The sequence below is a fragment of the Mastigoproctus giganteus genome, chromosome 10 (assembly GCF_048544385.1).
Source record: "Mastigoproctus giganteus isolate SK-2022 chromosome 10, ASM4854438v1, whole genome shotgun sequence".
Lineage (NCBI taxonomy): Eukaryota > Metazoa > Arthropoda > Arachnida > Uropygi > Thelyphonidae > Mastigoproctus > Mastigoproctus giganteus.
Window position 1 is genome coordinate 116925877 of NC_143584.1, and position 21486 is coordinate 116947362.

At 40.0% G+C, this 21486-nt stretch overlaps 1 protein-coding gene across 4 annotated transcripts in view; it reads left to right on the plus strand.

Moving 5' to 3' along the window:
• unc-104 (kinesin family member unc-104) overlaps positions 1-21486 on the plus strand; it is a 1041320-nt gene that overhangs the window by 358582 nt on the left and 661252 nt on the right. For all 4 annotated transcript variants that reach the window (XM_090382707.1, XM_090382708.1, XM_090382709.1 and 1 more), the window contains exon 15: positions 15866-15957. In XM_090382707.1, the coding sequence (XP_090238833.1) occupies positions 15866-15957 (92 nt within the window). The remainder of the gene's footprint in view (positions 1-15865; positions 15958-21486) is intronic.

The window sequence follows — 21486 nt, forward strand, 5'->3', positions numbered from 1 at the left end:
GCCAATCGCTATTCGCGTGGCAACAGCTTCAATGGCAGTTTGTAGCGGAATGCGTTTACAAGGGACTCGTGAGTCCACGAGTATGGCTACCCCTCCATGAGCATTAGTGGTTGTAGGTCTGTCTTGCCGAAAGAGAGTATAATTTTTTATCGAGGGAGACAACTGAGGTGTTAAATATGTCTCTTGTAAGCAGATTCCAATTGGATTGTGGTTCATAATTATTTCGTGGATGTCATCAATATTGCTGCGAAAGCCTCTGCAGTTCCATTGTATGATGTTTTTCATTGTTTGGATTTAAATGGAGTAGCTGCGTCTACCTGCATTTTGGAAATCTGTTTCAGGCGGTCAGCTTACATTTTCTCTCTCTTTGAAAAAACAGGTCTGGTTTCTATTTTGTCTTCTGGATGGATTTCCAGAATGGTTTCATTTTCTTCTTGATTGCAAGCCTCATTTGTGTCCACAGCAGAAGAAGATTCAGCATGCTGCTTATTAATTGGATCAGAATTTTCGCTTTGAGCAGGTCTTACGGAAGTTGCAGCAGCAACAGGTGGTATCGTGACTGGCGTGTTACTAGATCTGGTTGAAGTCTGTTGCTTTGAGGACTGTCGTATGGAAGAGAGTATAGATCGAGCCCACTCAGAAATAGAAATGCTTGGTGGTATTGATGTGTCAGTCTGAACGGATATTGTATGAAATCTTTTGGCAGCATCAGCATATGTATGTTTTGGTTGCTGTATTTGTTTCCTTGCTTCTGAAAATGAGACTTTTTTTTTTTTTTCTACCTTATACGTCTGGATTTTCTTTTCATATTTCCATTCGTCATATGATTTAGAGAAGGCTGAGTGCAATTAGGGCAGAGTGAGGACTGTGATTTACAATCAGCTTGGGCATGCTCTTTCGAGATGCCACAGTTAGGGCATTCAGCATCACCTCGACAGACCGTTTGGGAGTTTCCGAATTTCTGACATTTATAACATCTTAATGGATTTGGAATATACTGGTGAATGCGGCAGTTGAGATACCTGGCTTTCACCGATGTAGGTAGGTTTGGCGAACTAAATGTCAGTATGATGCTGCGAGTTGGGATAAGTTCGCCATCCTTCTTCAGCATAATTCTTTTTGCCTGTGTGACCTTCTGATCTTGCAATTCATTTATAATCCCCTGCTCTGAGACATTCATTAGGTCCCATTGTGAGATGACACCTTTGGAGGTATTGAGTGTAGCATGTGGTGACACCTTGACTGGAATTCCATCAAATGTGAAAAGTTTCAGAAGGGACTCAGAGTGTTTGGAGCTGGTGGTCTCAACGAGTAGGGCGCCAGATTTATGACGTCTCACCATTTTCGGGGAACCTGCTACACTTTCCAGATATTTCTATATGAGAAATGGAGATAGATTGCCTATGGCCTGATTTGTTAAAGAATGCAAGATCAGGAAAGTTGGATGTTCTGTTCTGCAAGCATCTGTCTTCAGTCTCTTTCTGGTGTTTGTGTCATCATCAGGATGGTGCAAATCTATTGAATTTTCTGTCTGGATTGGGGGAAAGTTGTCGAAATCCATGTTTTGCTCCTTTTGGCCCTGGGGGTTTGCTTTACCACCCAGGTTTCCGGCCCTGCCACGGGGAGGCAGGAGCAGTGCCACGAGGTGACTAAGCAGCTGAGTTAGTAGTTAGTACTAATAGAAAAGGAAACAGAAAGGTGGTTTTCCTTTCTGGGCTTCTGCCTACTTCTTGTAGTGTGAGAGAGAGTATAGAAATAGATATATATGTGATAATATAGAAATTAAGAAAACGGTGTTTGAAACTAAAAAATATAAACTGATTGCTTAAATTCTCTTTTTAGAAAACGCTTTCAGAGACGCACGATAATCACTTGGCCACGGAACGCTTGGCACCCGGGCCATGCTATTAGTGCCAGGTGTTTGTTAAGCATTGATGACATTTGTAAAGGGGTGGAGTTTTGCCTTGCTAGTACCACTATGCTTTTTCAAAATGTTATGTATAAACAGGTCCATGACACGGCCATGGGTTCCCCCATTAGTGCCATAGTGGCTAATATAGCTATGGAGGAACTAGAAGCCAGGATTTTCTGTCAGTTAGATTTTCCCATGTGCGAATGGAAGAGATATGTTGACGATACATTTACCCTTATAAAAAAGGGGAGGGAAGATGAAATACTCAACTTACTTAATAGCTTCTCCCCATTTATACAATTCACCTCGAAGGTGGAAACAGCTGGTACCCTCCTGTTTCTTGATGTCCTGGTTATTAGAGATGGTGCTAGAGTGAAGACTACAGTTTATAGAAAACCAATGTGTCGTAGTCAGTATGTCCATTACAGTTCAGCACAGGCCTATCAACATAAAGATAGCATAGCCAGGGCATTAATAAATAGGGTGTGGTCCCACTTCAGTACCACCGAGGACAGGGAAATGGAATTTAGTAAGATCACGGCAGACCTTAGTAAGTGCGGTTACTCCCAGAGGATCTTGGACAAATATGTTTATAGGGTCCAATCGCCGGGAACCCCCTCCCTCAGTGGCTACTGCTTACATTCCCTACTATCCGGGCCTTTCAGAGCGCATGGCACGGGCACTGCGGAAGTGTTAGACCCGCTGTGTGCAGCTTCCGGGGCAGAGGTTGCACACAGTGGTGTCTCGGGTCAAAGACCCCGTAACCCGGGATTCCACCAGTAGTGTAGTCTATGAGATTAAGTGCCCGGATTGTGGGGATTGTTATGTGGGGAAGACAGGGCGACATCCAAAAGACCATCTGAGGGAACATTTGACTGCCATCAAGACTGCAAACTATGCTAGGTCTGCTGTGGTGGAACACTTTTGGGAGAAGCAGCATTGGATCTCCCCTGAGGATGCAGTTATTACTGACCGTGCGCATGGGTTCTGGGAACGCAAGTGGTTCGAGAGCTTGTGAATCGGTTCATCCTGTTATACCATTAACAGGGACAGGGGTGTACGATTACACCCCCTTTTTGAGGCAATTGTCCTCAGATGCGATGATTGGTTCCACATGGCACGCTCCAGGGTCACTTCTGTCTCCAGTGCACAAATAGAGAATACTGACGATCTTCCTGATGATCAACCTGTTACTTAAGGATGTGTCATTGTAGCAACAGTACACTGTTGAGAAAGGAGACAGTTGTCTCCGAAAGCTTCGGATTTTTGGTATTTTAACTTATTTTAACGATTTTACTATTTTGTTTTTAACTTGTTTATCATACTGATTTTATATATTTTTAGTATATATTTTTAATATTTATTGTAATAATCCAGTTTACTGTATCATCTTATTTTATTCTATTTATTAAATACTTGGCTGGTGTTTGAGTATTAATTTTCTTGAATATGGAATTTCCCAGCCCCATAGGCCTGTTTGAGGATATGTCTTGACAGTCTTTTAGTTCATTGTCTCTGCAAAGAGATCCTGAACTGAAGGAATGTCAAGTCCCACTCCAAGATCCTTGATCACACATTCACAAGCTGAGAAACATTGGGAAAATGTCACCCTTTTTTGTACAGAAAGGTTTAGAGAGGTTAGCAGGTTCACTGAAATTAGTTGAGGCTTTTTTGCTGGGGACTCTTAATTGAAACCAAAAATGATAGGCACCCTGAGCATCTGCTGCAGGTGACTTCATTAGGAGGAATATTGATTACTATGACACCACAGAGAACACAAAATTTGTCAAGAGATGTCATCTCAGAGTGGGACCTCCTTGAGATTATCGAGGAGGAAATCTGCTCTGAACTAAAGCCACAGGGAGTGATAACAGTTAAAATAATTTTGTGCATAGGGTTGGAATTTTAGTATCAACCAGAAACTCTGTCCTTATATTTAATTGTCCATCTCATAACTCAATAACAGCCTGGTACATGCATTACTCAGTAAGGCCATAGATCTCATACATCTCAGTGTAATGTTTCAAATGGTAAAAGTATGGTCCTTTGCAGATGGCCTGCCTGCGCTGCGCTGCGCTGTGCAGGGCAGGACCACGAAAGCAATGAATGTACAGCGTGAACAAACCAATTTGTGTCAACTGTCAAGGTGAGCACCCTGCATGATGAAAGCAGAGCTGAATATCAGGAGGCGAGAAAACTGGTAATCCCAATAAGTAGCAATAATTTACATTTGCTCAGAAGGCTGCAGAGAAGCAATCTGTTGGAACTCAAACTGATATGACAATCCCACCAAAAGAATCTTTTGTACCCACATGCTACTTATTGAACACTCAGCAGCTAGTACAACGTACTCAATCAGCTGCTCCCATATCAATAGTAGACCATGAAACCTGACTCACCGCCTGCAACAAATGAAAAAATGTAGATAGAAATGAAGGAAGCAAATGAAGACACAGTCATGAAACTTTTTGCAGATGAAGGTATGGACACTGGACAGCATCCATACTTCCCAAAAAAGGATAGATCCAGACTAAGAAAGCAAAGCCCACAGATGTGTGGAAGTAATGTCGATGTTCAAATTTCTGCAATGGAACTGCTGTGATTGTTGTCAAAATAGTGAAGACATTAAGGCCCTCCTGAATAAGTACAAGCTAACATGTTTCTGCTTAAGGAGACACACATTTATCATTTGAAACTTTTGCCAAAGACTTGCCTTCAACAATACCATTAATAAATGTTGAACACAACAGTAGGCCTATCACTGTACCATGGATGAGTCCACTAATAACATTAGTCCATGAAGACAGTCTACTGTTAACTACTCCATGTCTTTTCCCACCCAACCGTCCTTTTATCCAGAGTGGAACCTTGCTCCTAATTCCACACTGCTTCAACCTGAACACCAGTGTTTTATATGTGACAGTGGCAAAGCTTTCCTGAAAATCTAAGCATGTTGTGCCAAAATTATTTTTTTGCAATCATTTCCTTTGTTATGGAATCATAGTATCAATCAGGTTGGTCAGACATGAGTGCCTCTTAACAAATCTGTGCTGCAACTGCAATATAACTGTACTCTTTTGTCTAGAGAGTTCTGCCTTACTTTTTTTAACCAGAGACACCATTATATTCCCTGGAACAGATGTTAGGATAACAGGTCTGTAATTCATTTCACCCTTTGATCTCACTTTGTGAATTGGGATACATTTGCACATCTCCAGTCGGCAGAGACATCCTCTGCATCCAAAGACGCTCTCATAATTATGGCTAAGGGTTTGCTTCCCTCTTTTTCGGCATTCCTTAATAGAATTTCCTAGATCCCATCCACTCAGGTGCCATTTCTGTTTAGCTTCAAATCTTTCTTTTCGATTTTCCCCTTGGTTATCACAAAATCATTTATCTCACTGTGTGAATGCAGATGCAAAATGCTTAAGTTTTTTTCAGCAACCTGAGCAGAATCGTCAATGATCAAACCATTCATATTTAGCATACCAATGTGATTCATCCCCTTCCTTCTAGTGTTTACATAAGTAAACAAGTCTTTGCTGCTTTTCTTTTCATTCTTTTCTGGAGACCTCTCATGTTCTCTCATAGTTGTGCATAACCTACTTTGTTACTTGATTGCAGACTAGTTCATATCATCTGTAGGCTCCTGTATCTCCTGATGATGTATATGCATCACATGCATTTTTCTTCACTGCCACTAGTCTCATCAGTTTATCTGACATCCATTTCGATCTAAGCCTTGAACTGTGTCCCTAGTTGCTATAACAAGCATAGTAGTTTCTAAGGTAACATCCCTGAAATATTTATTTAGAATTTAGAATTTCTAATTTAGAATTTGCTGTTGATAGTATCATCAGTTAGGTCCACTCAACTAATTAAAAACTGTCTGAGACAATTGTAGTCATCGTTACGAAAGCAATGCTATTCCTTTTGCTTGTTGACAGTAGTTATATCTTCAAATAAAATTATATTCCTGAATGCTTCCCAAGTATATGCTGTTAGTTATTTTTTTTTTTTTTTATGAAAACTCCAAACACGAGAGGTATTAGAACCTATAGTACTTAGTACCATGCTTCAGTTGGAGGTTGAGAAGATGAAAGAAGATATTTGTTGACATTATACTTGAACTTTTGTAGACTGTAATTTTTAAGGAAATGCGTACAAAGGAAGGCTGTTCCAGAAAACGGCAGTTGAATGAATAAACGAGGAAGATGAAAAGTTAGTTCTGTGAGTTTGAAGTTGGATAGTAAATGGATATTGGCTGGTGGCGGCATGTGTTTGGACTGATTTTGAAAGAGAGAGTGGGAATTATAGAAGCCAATTCAGAAGAACAGTGCCCATGGAAGTATCTGTAGAAAGGGCATGCAGCAGAAACAATACTTCTATGAGACAGCGAGTGAAGAGACTCTGTAAGAGATGAATCGTTAATTAACTTAACTGCCCTCTTCTTAAGTCAAATGGAATCTAGAAGCCTGAGAGAGGTTTTGGGGGCACCGCCCCAGATGAGGTATCAATATTCCATGGTAGGGCAGATTTCCAATTTGTACAGGGTTAACAGCTGTTTGGAAGAAAAGTAACGCCGAGAGTGAAAGAGAAAACCAAGTTTTTAGATTCAGAGGAAGCAATATTTGTAATGTGCTTGTGCCAAGAGAGATTAGAAGTCAGTGTAATCCCCAAAAGAGATATATCATTTTGCCTAGAAATTGGAGTATCACCAAAGATAAGCATAGGAGCAGAAGAATTCTTTTTTGAGAGATATAAGACAACACTGAGTTTCAGAAGGACTGAAATCAACTAAGTTGTCTTTGTCCCACTGAAGAATTATCTGGAGATCGGAATTAAAGGAATTAGTAGCAGATATTCATGAAGTTGAAGCTGATTGAGCAGGGCAAGGTTTCTCAAAATGGAAAGTGGAATGCAATGTGCTATCATCGGCAAAACTATGGATAGGATTTCCAGTCAGTGGAAGAGAGTCATTAATATACAAGAGGAAAAGAGTGGGGGAAAGAACTGAACCTTGGGGACACCAGCATTAGTGGAGAAGTTAGAATACAGAGAGCCATCTACCATCAGCCTCAGTGAGCAGTCAGAGAGAAAACTGGATAACCAATTACAAAAAAACTGTTGGCAAACCATAAAATGGAAGCTTGTTTAGAAGACCTTTATGCCAAACACGAACTCACTGAGATGTTAAGATCTTTGAGATGTTAAGAGCAACTTTTTGTGTTTCACCGAACTTTTCCATTGAATTTGTCCATAAATGGGTAACATTAGCCAGAATATCACCAGTGGATCGACAATGGCAGAATCCATACTGGCAATCGTTGATCAGACAGAAGGTTTCTAGGTAGTTTAAGAGTTGGCAGTTAATTGATTTCTCAATTAATTTAGAAAGAGTAGAAGTAATTACAAAATGGAAATAATTGGATGGGAGGGATTTTCACCCTTTTTAGGAACTGGATGCATATGAGCAAATTTCCAAGCAGAAGGAAAAACACTTTTGGAATAAGAAAGTGAAAAAAGGCAGAAAAGAACAGAAGTTCAGGAGCACAGGTTTTGAGAACAAGTGGAGAAATACCATCGGGACCTGGAGCTTTCTTAGCATCAAGGTTCGTCAAAATCTTTCTGACATCCTTTTGGTGGAAGGCCACAGGAGCCAGAATAGAGCATGTTGGGAATTGTGGGAGGTGTTTTACCAAGATCATTAATACATGAGTTTGAAGAAAAATGGGATGATAGCAGGTCAATTTTATCCTTGGCTGAAGTGACAACAGAACCATCTGGTTTTGACAGAGGTGGGAGCAGAGATGGGCAAAAGTTGTGGCCAATAGCTTTGGCAAGAGACAAGAGTGCTCGGCTATCATTAGGGCAAGAAGCAAGTTTTCTACTCTTAGCCTGTTCAAAATCTAGTTGGGACTGATTAATAACTGCTTTACAATTGTTGCGAGCTTTGATGTAGGCAGAAAATGAAACTGAAGAATTGGAAAGAAGCCAGTTATGATATGCGACATTCTTCTCTTGAACAGCCTTAGCACATTTATTAGAAAACCAAAGTTTAGATAAAGGACAGATATTAAAGTGGAATGTGGAATGAAGGATTCCATTCCTGCAAGAATAATTTCACTGACATGATCTGAGCAAACATTGACATCAGAAGTTTTGAAAGAGTAATCAGACCAAAGAAAAGAAGAAAAGAAGTCTCACAGGTCATCCCATTTTGCATTCTTGTATTGCCAAACAATACGAGGTTGGGAATAACCATGAGATAAAGACTCCTTTGGAGAAGAGGTAATCACTAAATTGTGATCTGAGGTGCCTAAAGGACCACTCACTTCAACTGTGTACTTATAAGGGTGGTTTGTGAGAAAAAGATCAAGCATGTTGGCTGTATGGTTAGGATTGTCCGGTATTCTGGTAGGTAAATGTGCAAGGTTATTATTAATTCTGTGCAAGGTAATTAGTAATTGCAAAAGTCTCAGCATCTTGACCAGCTGGGTTGGTGTGACTAGAAAACGGAAGCCAGCTGGAGTTGTGAACATTAAAATCACCAAGGAAAATTACCTCACTGTTAAGAAAGTTGGACTGGAGATAATCAAGTTGCAAAGAGAGGAAGTCAAAGAGCTCCAAGTGAAAAGTGGAATTGGGAGAACGGCAGGGACAATAGATGAATTTGATTGAATGTCGTAGAGAGATTTTAAGCCAGAGAAGATCACCCTCTGCTTACATTGGTTCACACCTGGGTGGTTACCCCCAGTGTCTTTGGGCCTGGGGGTTATACCCAGGATTACTCAGTCACACCATCGTGAAGGTACAAGCAGAGGATTTGGCTGTCACAAACCATCCGGACTTCGCTGAAATTGGGTCCACTTGATTTGAATGTTATCCGAATATCAGTTCCATCAGCATTTTAGACTCCCAGGTAGCAAGTACAGCTTGTCTGGCATATACGAGAGAATGTTGGTGGGAACCTCAAGGACCATCATTAGTAACTTCATCAGTTAGTTCCACTGCAGCAAATTTAAAAACTGAGATCGCTATAGTCATCTGTACAAAAGGAAAAGCCTTGCCTTTATTTTGACAGTAGTTACATCTTTAAGTAAATCCCATCAGAATACACTGTGATCACTACCAAACTTGGGGTTTCTCAGGGAGTTCCCCAGGGTTCGGTGTTGGGCCCATTGTTGTTTTGTATATTTATCAATGATATCGATGAAGGTATATCAAGTTTAATGTCCAATTTTGCAGATGATACAAAGATTTGCAGGATTGTTAACGACAGTAAAAACAGTATGCTATTCCAACTGGATCTAGAGAAGTTGCGCAAATGGGCTGAAAAGTGGCAACTGAAGTTTAATGCAAAAGTACTGCATATGGGTAGCAATAACCCAAGAGAAATATACCAACTGTGTGGTTCTAAACTCAGGGAAGTGGAAAGTGAAAAACACCTGGAGGTAATTGTGCAGTCAAATATGAAGTTCGCTGAGCAGTGCAGGTCACAGAGTCTTGTCAATGATATATAGGAATTTTGCTAGCAGGAACAGGGAGGTGATTATCCCATTATACAAGGCAATGGTCTGGATTTAGGAAGGTTGTAGGGTTGCTAGAACGAGTACAAAGAAGGGCAACAAAAGATTGGTGAGGGGAAGAAAGGGGTGCTCTTACCAAGAAAGGCTTAAGACCTGCAAATTGCAGCACCTGGAGAGTAGGCACTTGCGAGGTGATCTGATTGAGGTCTATAAGGCCTTGAATGGGTTGAGAAGCTGAATGCTGATGGGATTCTTCCTCTTGCTCAGATTAAAAACCTGAGGGGGCACAGATTCAAATTGAGGAAAGACGGTTATAGAATAGATGTGCGGAAATTTGCCTTTAGCCAGCTGGTAGTTGATTGGTGGAACAGATTTCCATCTTTTGTTGTGAAAGTTCTTCTGTGCTAGCCTAAATAAATTTAAAGCTGAGCTGGACAGGCATTTGGAACGAATGGAGGGGTGAAATGGGAGGATTTTTTTTTTGGCTGATGGTGCATAAGCTTGCTTTCTTGGATCGTCTGCCTCTACTTATGCTAATGCTATTGTAGTTCTCGTATCTGCAGATGCTTACTGCATGAAGCGCCACTGCCATAAATCATAAAGAGATCAAGGATATTGCTGTTTCTCGTTGTTTGACATGCTGGTGTTTAAAACAGTCATCCAATAAGTCCAGGAAAGTTTTGCTACCGAGTGAGTGACCAAACCACAAGTTTCAGTCAATGTCTGGAAAGATAAAATCCCTGCCTGCCTCCCTTCTCTGTCTATATAGGTATTTATTATTCTTATCAGCCATTAGATCTATAACTCGCCCATACTCTCATTTTTGTTTTTGCAGTGCTTAGGTGACACCAAATTGATTCAATTCTGCACTGGCTACCTATGTTAATGACTTAGATTTTATGTGCTCTTTAAATAAGAGCATACTCCCCCCCCCCTCTCCTGTTGACAGTCTCCCATGTATACATACCACTTGTACTACTTACAGTCCATTGCCCTATACAGAGGGACAGTCACCTCCTTTTCCCTGCTAGCAAAATTTCTATATATTATTGACAAAACCCCATGATCTGCCCTGGCCACCTGTCTGCATTGCTCAGAAAACTTCATATCTGACTGCACAATTACTCCCAGGTCTCTTTCATTTTCTACCACCTTAAGTGTAGTACCACACAGTTGGTACATTTCTCTGGGGTTACTTCTACCCATACGCAGTACTTTGCATTTTTCAAGGTTAAACTTCAGTTGCCACTTCTCAGCCCATCTGCCCAAATTTTCTAGATTCTGTTGCAGTAGCACACTGCCATTAACAACCCTGCCAACTTTGTATCATCTGCCAACTTTGACAGTAAGCCTGATATACCTTCATCAATATCATTGATAAATATACAAAACAACAGTGGACCCAACACCGAACCCTGTGGGTCTCCACTAATAACATTAGTCCACGAAGAGCAACACACATTTATTACCACCCTCTGTCTTCTCCCACTCAACCATCCTTTTATCCATTGTAGCAATTTACCCTTAATACCATTCTTATGCAATTTGCACAGTAGTCTTCCATTTGCAACAGTGTCAAAAGATTTCCTGAAATCCAAATATATGATATCAAAATTATTTTTTGCATCCAGTCTTTTTGTAACCACATCATAATATCCTATCAAATTTGTCAGACAAAACTTTCCCTTAACAAACCCATGCTGTGTCTGAATTATTGCTGCAGTCTTGTCTAGATGATCCTGCAATGCATCTTTAACCAGTGACTCTATCATTTTACCCAGAACAGAAGTTGAACTAACTGGTCTGTAATTAATCGTGTCACCCTTCGATCCCCCTTTGTGAATTGGGGATACATTTTCACTCTCCTGTCCGTGGGGACCTTCCGTGAGTCCAAGGATGTTCTCATAATTATGGCTAAGGATTTGCCGCCTCCTTTAATATAACTGGATAGATCCCATCCTTTCTTATGTGTGCCTTTCTTATGTTTAACTTCAACAATTTCTCCTCCACTTTGCTCTAAGTTATTAAAATCATTAAGCACCCTGCTATGAGTTGATAACCTTCTGGCATTTTCAAACCTTAATAACTCCTCATGTGTGAATGTAGATGCAAAATACTCATTCAGTTTGTTTGCTATCTGAGCAGGATCATCAACGGTCGAACCATCGATATCAAGTGGACCAATCAGATTCATCCCCTTCCTTTTAGAGTTTATATAAATAAAGAAATCCTTGCTATTTTTCTTAGCATCCTTTGCCAAAGATTTTTCGTAATCTGCCTTCGCCTGCCTAACCTCCTTTGTGACTTGATTGCAGACTAGCTTATATCTGCCATAGGCTTCTGTGTCACCTGAAAATTTATATCCAACCCATGCATTTTTCTTCTCTGCCATGAGTCTCATTAGTTCATTTGACAACCATTTACCTTAAACCTTGAACAGTATTTCTTAATAGGTATGAAACTTTTAGTAGCTTCCATTATTAATCCCTTGAATGCTTCCCACTTAGAATTTGCTGTTGATCCAACATCATCAGTTGAGCCCACTGTATAAAATTTAAAAACTGCCCGAGACCACTGTACTCACCTTTACGGAAGCAAAAACACTTTCCTTTACACCTGATGGTAATTATATCTTTAAGCAAATCCCGCATCAGTACACTGTGATCCACCTAGTGGTTCCTTTATCTGCAAATTCTTAATACATGAATGATCACTGCTGATAACCAGATAAGAGTACATAGTGCATAGTGTTAGGGTCAGGTGCCACCTGTGATTTCTCACATCTGCGCCATATGTATGCTGTGAAGAGATACAGAACTACTGTAAATGCCGGAAAAGTGTTGTCTGTTGTATATGGCATATTGTGTTAGGTTCCGTTGGGTGTCCTGGCATTTGGCCACGGGGCCCCTGGTGGGACCTCACGTTGCCTGCACACACCGCTAGGAGGTAGCCAGGCTGCCCTTTATTCTCTGGCTGGTCTCGGCCAGGGTCGCCTGAGCATCCTGGACGAAGACCAAGTTTAAAAAAAAAAAAAAAAAAAGGAAGAGAAGAGAAGGCCTGGGGAACAAGAGGAAGGGGGTCTGAATGTGAGGAACAAGCTAAAGTGGACAGATAGAGAAGGCAGTCCACCCGAGTAAGGAGAAATAGGGGATCGATAGAGGTATCAAAAGTCACAGGGGCAGGAGCCACTATGCGAGTGCCAAAGGCCAAGCACTCTCTGGGAGTCAGCTTCTCAAGGAGTGCCAACCATGATGCCAGCATAGTATTTTAATCTTCAGTCTTACTCTTTTATCAGTTGGGAAAATGCTATCCGACCCCAGTTTGTGTTTGCACTTGAAGGTCGTTGTTCTGAGCAGCTCTAAGTTCAGCAAACTTTGCCCGTCTGATGGTAAAGACAGCTTGTGCGTAACTCGTTAAAGCTTTGTATGTTGTTTCCTTCTGAAGCAGGTATGTTTCATGGTTACGAGGGTTATCCTGGATTTCAGTAAAAAATTTGAGCCTACAATCATCGTAAGCAGGGCACTCATACATGAGATGCCCCCATGACTCCTCTTCGCCACAGTGGCAGAATGGATTGCTTTCAATTCCCATTGCTGTCAATTTCTGTTGAAAGGGCCCATGTCCTGTGATCAGGAATTTAACTTGCAGACCAGGTGAAAACCAGGAAGGAGACTTTGAGAAAGTCATGTCAATGGATGGGAGGAATCTTCTGGTAATTTCTCCTTTGGGCGTGGTTTCCCATGAATGTTGCCAAAGTCCTTAAAGGTGTTCGAATATACGTTTTCTTTCATGTTTCAGGTCATTGGTAAGCTGCAGTTGAAGATTTAACAACTGTTTCGGAATTCCCTTCTTTAATCGATGGTAAAGTCCCCGTTTAATCACCTCAAGATAGAGTGGCAAGCATCCAGTAATAACCTGTAGGGCAGGGGTGCTGACAGTGTGACATGCCGTGCAGATAGACAACAGCATGAATCTTTGTATTGAGTCAAGTTTACACTTGTTCTTTTCAGAGATGGCCTTTGTACACCAAACTGAGGCTCCATAACACACAATTGGGAGAAACGCCACTTTATAGATGAGAGACAAAGCTTTATGCTTCAAACCCCAGTCCGCTCTGCTGACTCTTCTTATCGTAGCTGTATACTTTCAGATTTTTGTGGATAAGTACTTCAGATGAGGGTGAAAGGTAAGTCTGGTGTCAATGTAGATTCCTAGGTATTTGACTTCTGTGTAGAGACGTATAGGGATGTTATTTAACTTCATTGTTGGAGGCCTGCATATTTGTAGCTTTCCCTTGAGGAGAATCGATTTTGTTTTCTCACCAGAAATGGAGAGGTTGTGGAGTGCTGCCCAGTTTTGGAGCTTTTCCAGAGCTGTATTTTCTTTTGCTTCCAGTGCCACTCTTGTGTCACCTTGAACCACCAGAACAAGATCATCAGCGAAGGCTAAGGGTCTAGCTCCACCCAGGTGAAACCCCAGGAACTCGTCCAGAACAATGGATCAGAGGAATGGCCCAAGGACAGAGCCCTGGGGCAACCCTGGTGAACGCATCTTGTCATAGTCTGGTATTTGCTTACAACTTGTAATTTTCTATTGCTGAGATAGGATTTTAGACTATTGTATAGGTTTTTGGACGTGTTTGCCTGCCGAAGCCTCCGAAGAACACTGGGCCACCACAGTCGATAGAAGGCACCAGCAAAGTCCACCATGATGGCTAGAGTATACTTTGAAGTTGTATGTGTGGCCTGGGTAATCAAGTTGTGTATAGCATCTTCAGTGCTGGAGCCTGTCTTGAATCCAAACTGACATGGTGAGGTGAGTTGAGTTGCTTATCGGTATAGCAGATGGAAAGGCGATACAGCAGAAGTTGTTCTAGAAGCTTGGCCAAAACAGAGAACAGAGCAATTGGTCGGTAGGAGGCAGGAAGTTGGGGTGGTTTATCTGGATTTTTCAGAATCAGCTTGAGAGTAGCAGTCTTCCAGGGTACAGGGAAAGTTCCTTCAGCAAGGCATCTGTTGAGGAGGCTCAAGAGTGTGGTGAGGTAGCTTTCAGCGAATTTCTTGGCTATGTCGACTTCGAGTAAGTCAGCATCTGGCGTTTTGCCATCTTTCATTTTAGCCAGAGCCATATTCATCTCTAACATAGTGAAGGGCGGTTCCGTAGCCTCTGGCTGATAAGCTCGATTACTGTCGATGAACTGCTGTTGCTCCAGTGACATCGCTGAAAATTCAGTAGGGTAAATGGAATCAAGAATATTGTTTATTGAGTCAGACCAGGTAAAGGTTGAAGAGCCATCCGGTTTGAGAGTTGTATTAAGAACCTCACCTCTAGGCAGCCTATTGGTGACGATGCGGAACACGATGCCCCATGGGTCTTCATTGCCAATAGTAGAGACCAGGGTGTGTGCCATGATTCCTTCTTACACTATTTTTCTATTCCTTCTTCTTTTCTTCTTTGGCTCAACCATTCTGCTTATGTATCTTTCTCACATGTTTCATATATTTCAATTATACTGATATTTGAACATTCCATTTCTGCTGCTGATTTTTCTTGCTTACTAACTCTTAGTGTTATGTTTAAAATGGCATTTTTTTGTTTTCTTCTTTACAGTGACCATAACCTCATGAGATTGTTTATGCTTCTGAGAATTGTGCATTTTTGACTTGGTTATCTGTGATTCTCCTCTTACCAGATTCATCACTCACATTAGGAGTCACATTGTTAGCAAATTCACTACTTTTATTTCTTCCATGGGTGCCGATCTCAGGATAGTTAATGTGGAGGCACACTTTGATTTCTGTGTGGTCTTCTCTATGTGAGTTGCCATCTGTGGCTGAAAAGAGTCATCTCTCCCAGGGCATTAGAGTAATGCTTATGTGGTGATGCAAGTGTCTTTTAAAACAGTAGATTTCATCAAACGTTTATAGCATTTTGTGAATTTGCCTTACCCAAGCATACCCATACTCCATTATTAAGAGCATTTCTTCCCTAAAAACATCACTGCTCATTCATCAACCTAATTGCTTATTTTCCAACTTTCTTCCATGTATGAAAGAGATTCTGCTATCTCACTCATGGACTCACTTGGAGCTTCACTTATCTTGATGAGACAAGGTAGTCTCATCAAGATAAGTGCTTTCCAAGATATTCTTTCAAAATCAGTCTACTGTAGCATTAAATATTAATTGTTCAATCTGATAAAATGCATTTTAAATTCAAAGAATTCCTAGGTCTAAATTCGTAATTAAACATAATTTACATTTTTTAAATTAATATGAAATATTTTTCATAAAATATTTTTAAACTTTATACAAACATGGGTATTTTAAAAATTCCTCTTAGTAACGAATTTTGAACAACAAGTTTTTCTGACATTTGTAAAGACCATGAATTGAAAACTGATGTTTTAACAATATATTTTCAGAGTTGGACGACCAGATGCAAATGTTCCTCAAGATATTAAGCTTACTGGATCTCATATATTGAATGAGCATTGTATATTTGAAAACCATGAAGGTAGGTTTTTTTTTGTTTTTTTAAATAGAATTGAACATTGAGATTGTCAGATAAAGTATTTAATTCTGGACTGCTAATTGGGTTGAATTGGACTTTATAATAATTGTGAAGATAAGGCTTCAATTCGTTAGGCTTTAAAAAATAATAAATTTAAAAAATTCACTTCAAATGTTTTCTCGATCAGATTGATTTGGCAGGTTATTTCTGCCTAAGTGTCACTCACTTTTTCTTAAAACACATTTTTCAGCTTCACTTGGGAAGCTCTATATTATGGGTTGAACAAGCTGAATGTTGATGGGATTCTTTGTCTTGCTCAGACTAAGAACCTGATGGGGCACAGTTTCAAATTGAGGAAAGATAGTTGTGTGTGGAAATTTGCCTTTAGCCAGCGGGTAGTTGATTGGTGGAACAGGCTTTCATCTTTTGTTGTGGAAGCTAATAGCCTAAATAAATTTAAGGCTGAGCTGGACAGGCATTTGGAACGAATGGAGGAATGAAATGGGAGGGTTTATTTTTTTAGCTGATGCTGCATAAGCTTGCTTTCTTGCATCATGTGCCTCTACTAATGATAATGATAATAATGATATTTGATTCCTACAATAGGAATCAAATTTGAAGAAGTTGCTGCTAGCCTCAAAGTTATAGTGGTTTCTCTTTAGTTATTCTTGATTTTTCATTCATGAAACTTATAAATGAAGAAATAATGAAGAAACTTGTATTCACCCCAGTATTGTGGCTTATGTCAGTCTGTGTGATGGGGAATTCTTTCATCACTAAAACAGGCCTACAGGTTATGATAAGCTGCAAGACAACTTAGGTTACCTCGGTACTTAACACCAATGTAAATTATTCACACTAACACTGTACTCTCCTTCCTTTTTCAAAATGGTGGAATTTTTGTATTTCTGCATCTATAACTGCAACTATGTTCAGAAATACAGAACAAAAATCATTTAACATTTCACAGCTTGTTCTGATGACTGATGACATCAGTCATCAGAACAAGCGAGCTGCCTCTATGCTGTCTGGTCTTCAACAGCTTCTTTCAAGTCCTTCATGCTCATGGCGTTGTCACTCTTGGTGGTGTTGAGCCAGCGTGTTCTTTGCCGATCCCTTCTCCTTGTTCCACTGACCTTTCCTAGCATTATCGATTTTTTGTTGCTCTCGTTCATAAAGCTTTCCGGTGAAAAAAGCCTGGAGTAGGTCACTATGTCTTTCTCCAGCAGTGGCACTATTATATGGTTGTATAGGCCTTTACTAATGAAAACTCAGTCTTTAAACATCTATATCTTTTCCCAAATTTAGATACAACTAATCAATGTGACAGAGCCCTCCACCTAATTAGTCTCCTGCATCCATGACTTTAGAATTTAAAAAGCATACCTTAGATACTTGGATATAAATTCAGATTTGTTATGTAATTGCCAGTCTGGATAAGGGGTTTTATGGAAATGAGTTGTGAATGTGAGTAATTTAAATTTTGAGGCTAGATTGAAGAAACATGTGGATGGTACCTATTATTCAAAGACGGAAGTATTCATATTTTTGAAATTGGTTCACATATTCAATTTCTTGCACAAGCTGACGGAGATTACAATAAATTTATTACTGCTAATAGAAAGTACAGTAAAATCCCATTAAAGTGAACTTCTTGAGGAAACATGAATCATTTTATTGTATCATAATTTCTTTCTAATGAATATTGCTGAAAATTATTTAAATAGAATCATTATTTTAAAAATAACCACCAATTTATTTGCTTATTGAAGGCCTGAAATAATGAAACCCATGCCAAGTCTCCAGAGTAGATCCCTAGCACCCCCTCATCTCCTCCATTATGCAGTAAACATGTTCCTTCCCCCCTCTTTTATTTTCTCTATTGTGTATATCACATATAGTCAGACTAATAAAACAAATTAAATTTATGTGTTTTATCTGTGAAAAGATCTAAAAATCCCAAAATGTAAGGAATATTGGATCTAATGGAGAGCCCTAATATTTCTTACATTTGATGGAGTGCAGCCCTAAACAGGTGTTTACAGACCAGCTTCTGGATAGTCCACTATACCAAACCAGTTGATAAATTTCTAGGAGGCAGCTGAATCAGCTAGTGGATTGTTTTGCTCCCTCTACTCTACTCTACTTTGTCAGCTGGTGATTTGAGGGAATGTGAGTAGTGATTATGCTGGTGCATTTTAAAGGCCGTGCCATGTTCAAGGAGCTTTGTATGTTCTTTCTGTATGTACACCATATGTGAGAGTTGGGAATGAGGTTAACCACATGTGGGAGAAGATCTTTAAGCTCCAGCAAACGGATAAGTTTATGATGAATTTTTGCATTTTATTGACTTGTCATATTAATTTATACTCTAGAAGTAGCTCTATAATCTTAGTCATGCTTCTTAGTTTATTTTGAATTTAGAGAGAGAATTTGTAGGTTACTACTTAGTATCCGTAGAGCCTTGTACCATTCGAAACTTGCCACCATTGTTGTAGTACATTAGAATAGTGTAATACAGAATAGTGTAATGTATATATCGAACTGACGCCTCCGTAGCCAGGTGGGAAGGAGCAGCAGTGCGTAGCACATGTTTCTCGATTAGACCGGGGTTCGAGCCCGTCACCACCAAATACGGAGGATGCAGAAAGGTCAGGGAATGACCGCCGTATATCCCGGAGCAATATGGCCTTAGTTGCTAATGCTCCTAAAAACCAAATAACTAACTAACCATATATCGAACTTGATAGCGTAAAGTATGATGTAAAACTAGATAGCTTAATATGTAACACTGTATTAGGAATCTGTTAGCTTAGTATAGTATTGTCAATTAATCAATTAAATTTATTAATCTTATTAATTTTCATTGTTAATTAAATTGTATTGAAACAGAAATCATGCTGCAGACTTGAGCAGCAAAGCAATGAGTACAAATTAGTGGGAGTGATGTGGCTCAGGAGAGAACTGAAGGGGAAAATTCTTCAATGCATCACAGTCTAAAAAAAATGTGAAATGTGTGCAGACCTTTCTGGAACAGGACATGACTAATCAAGTAGGATGTCTTTGTGTATACTAGGTGCAGAGAGTGTCAAGGAATTAAGTGGCAACTCAGTGTTCTGATGGGCGTCTATGAGTTTGAGGTATAGGGTAGAATGCACTAGTCACACAGGAGTTAGTTATTGTCGGTGACTCAATTGTCAGGTAAATGGGAAATATATTGTGCAAAAAGGATAGTTGGAATAGGACTAGGGTATGAGTGCCAGAGGCAAAAGTTCATGATGTTGTAGAGCAGATATCTTTTAAGGGCACAAAAGGTGATGTTGTTGTGCATGTTCGCATTAATGACATTAAGTGTAGGAGATCTGTAGACTTACTTAACAAGTATAGGTCAATGTTGAAAGAAAGTTGTGAGTTAGGGTTAAATTTGGAAAGTGTTTGCAATTCTCCCGAGACACGATTGGAGGCAGTATATGATGAGAGTCACCTCTGTAGCCAGGTGGGCAGGAGCAGCAGTGCATAGCACTGCTGCTTGATTAGAAAGGGGTTCGAGCCCGTGACCACCAAATACGAAGGATGCGGAAAGGTCAGGGAATGACCACCGCATATCCCCAGAGCAATGTGGCCTTAGTTGCTAATGCTCCTAAAAACCAAATAACAAACATATGATGAAGAGATCCATGTCAATCAATTCAGGCCTGGGATTTACCGAGTAATAGATTAACAATAGCCACTGGCAGATATGGAAGTGATTCCTGCACTGCTTCTATTGCAATGAGCAGCAACATGGAAAGCAGGTTGCTGGGGATTTCAGGAACTGTTAGGAGCCATCATGAAACAAGTAAATACATGGGCTGTGTTAGGGTAAGTAAGAACAAGTGCATGTGCACCAGTGCTAGGAGTATAGTAAATAAATTTGATGAATTTGGAGTGCTGGTCAAGACATCAAAGGCAGGTATTGTTGGGATATCAAAGATGTGGTGTAACATAGATATAAGTAATTCAGAATTGGAATTTGGGGAGTAGAATGTGTAAAGAAAGGATGGACAGGATAAGAAGGAAGGAGGAGGAGGTTTTGCTGTTAGTAAAGAAACATAAATCTAAGGCAGTGCATCCAGTTGACATTGTTGGCCAGTGCAATGCTGAGTCAGTTTGGTGTGACAAGCACTGGGAAAGCAAAGTTGAGAGTAGGAGTGTGTTATAGGCCAAATGAGTACAATGAACAATTATACAAAGAAATAGTGGGCCAGTAAATCAGATTGTCTTATAATGGGGAATTTTAACTTCCCAGATATAGACTGGAACTTGTGGGTTGATCATTCACATGCTGTCACCACCAAATATGGAGGATGCGGAAAGGTCAGGGAATGACCACCGCATATCCCTTAGCAATATGGCCTTAGTTGCTAATGCTCCTAAAAACCAAATAACAATAACAAATAACATTCACATGCTAGCAAGACTTTTGTGAATTTAGATTGTTTTCTACAGCAGCATGTTCGAGAGGCAACCAGAGGGAGTAATACTCTTGATCTGATAATCAGCAGTGATTATTCATGCATTAAGAATATGCAGGTAAAGGAACCACTAGGTGTCAGTGATCAGAGTGTATTTATGTGGGATTTATTAAGATGTCACTACTATCAGGGGTAAAGGGAAGGGTTTTTGCTTTTGTAAAGGTGACTACAGTGGTCTCAGACAGTTTTTAATTTCTATACAGCGGGACAAACTGCTGATATTTCCAACAGCAAATTCTAAATAGCAAGCATTCAAAGAATTAGTCTTGGATGCTACTTGGGTTTTTATACCGACTAAGAAATGCCGTTCAAGGTTTAGGTCCATGTGTATGTCTGATGAACTAATGAGACAGACTCGTGGCAGAGATAAAAAGTACATGGGTGCTTATAAAGTAACAAGTGACACAGAAGCCTATGGTAGATATAAGCTAGTGTGTTATCAAGTCACAAAGGAGGTTAGGCAAGTGAAGGCAGATTGTGAGATATCTTTAGCAAAGGATGCAAAGAAAAACAACAAAGACTTCTTTAGTTATGTGAACTGTAGAAGGAAGGGGATGAATCAGATTTGTCCACTTGATATCGATGGTTCGAATGTTGATGATCCTGCACATGTAGCTGACAAACTGGATGGTTATTTTTCCTCTTCATTCACATGTGAGGAATTCTTTAAGGAAGTGGAGGCCAGAAGCTTATCAGACTCTAACAGGGAGAGAGCAAAGTGGAGGAGAAATTGTGGAAATTAAAAATAACAAAGGCCCCTGGGGTGAATGGGAACTGCACAGTGATATTAACGGAGGAAGCAAAGGAAGTAATCAAACTCTTAGCCATAATTATGAGATTCTCTGGATTCAAGAGAGGTCCTTGTGGACTGGAGCTGTGTAAATATATTTTAAATTCAAAAAGGTGGACAATGGATGACACGAGCAAATACAGACCTGTTAGTATAACTTCTTTTATGAGGAAATAAGAGTCACTGGTTAAAGAAACATTGCAGGATCAACTAGATGAGACTGAAGTA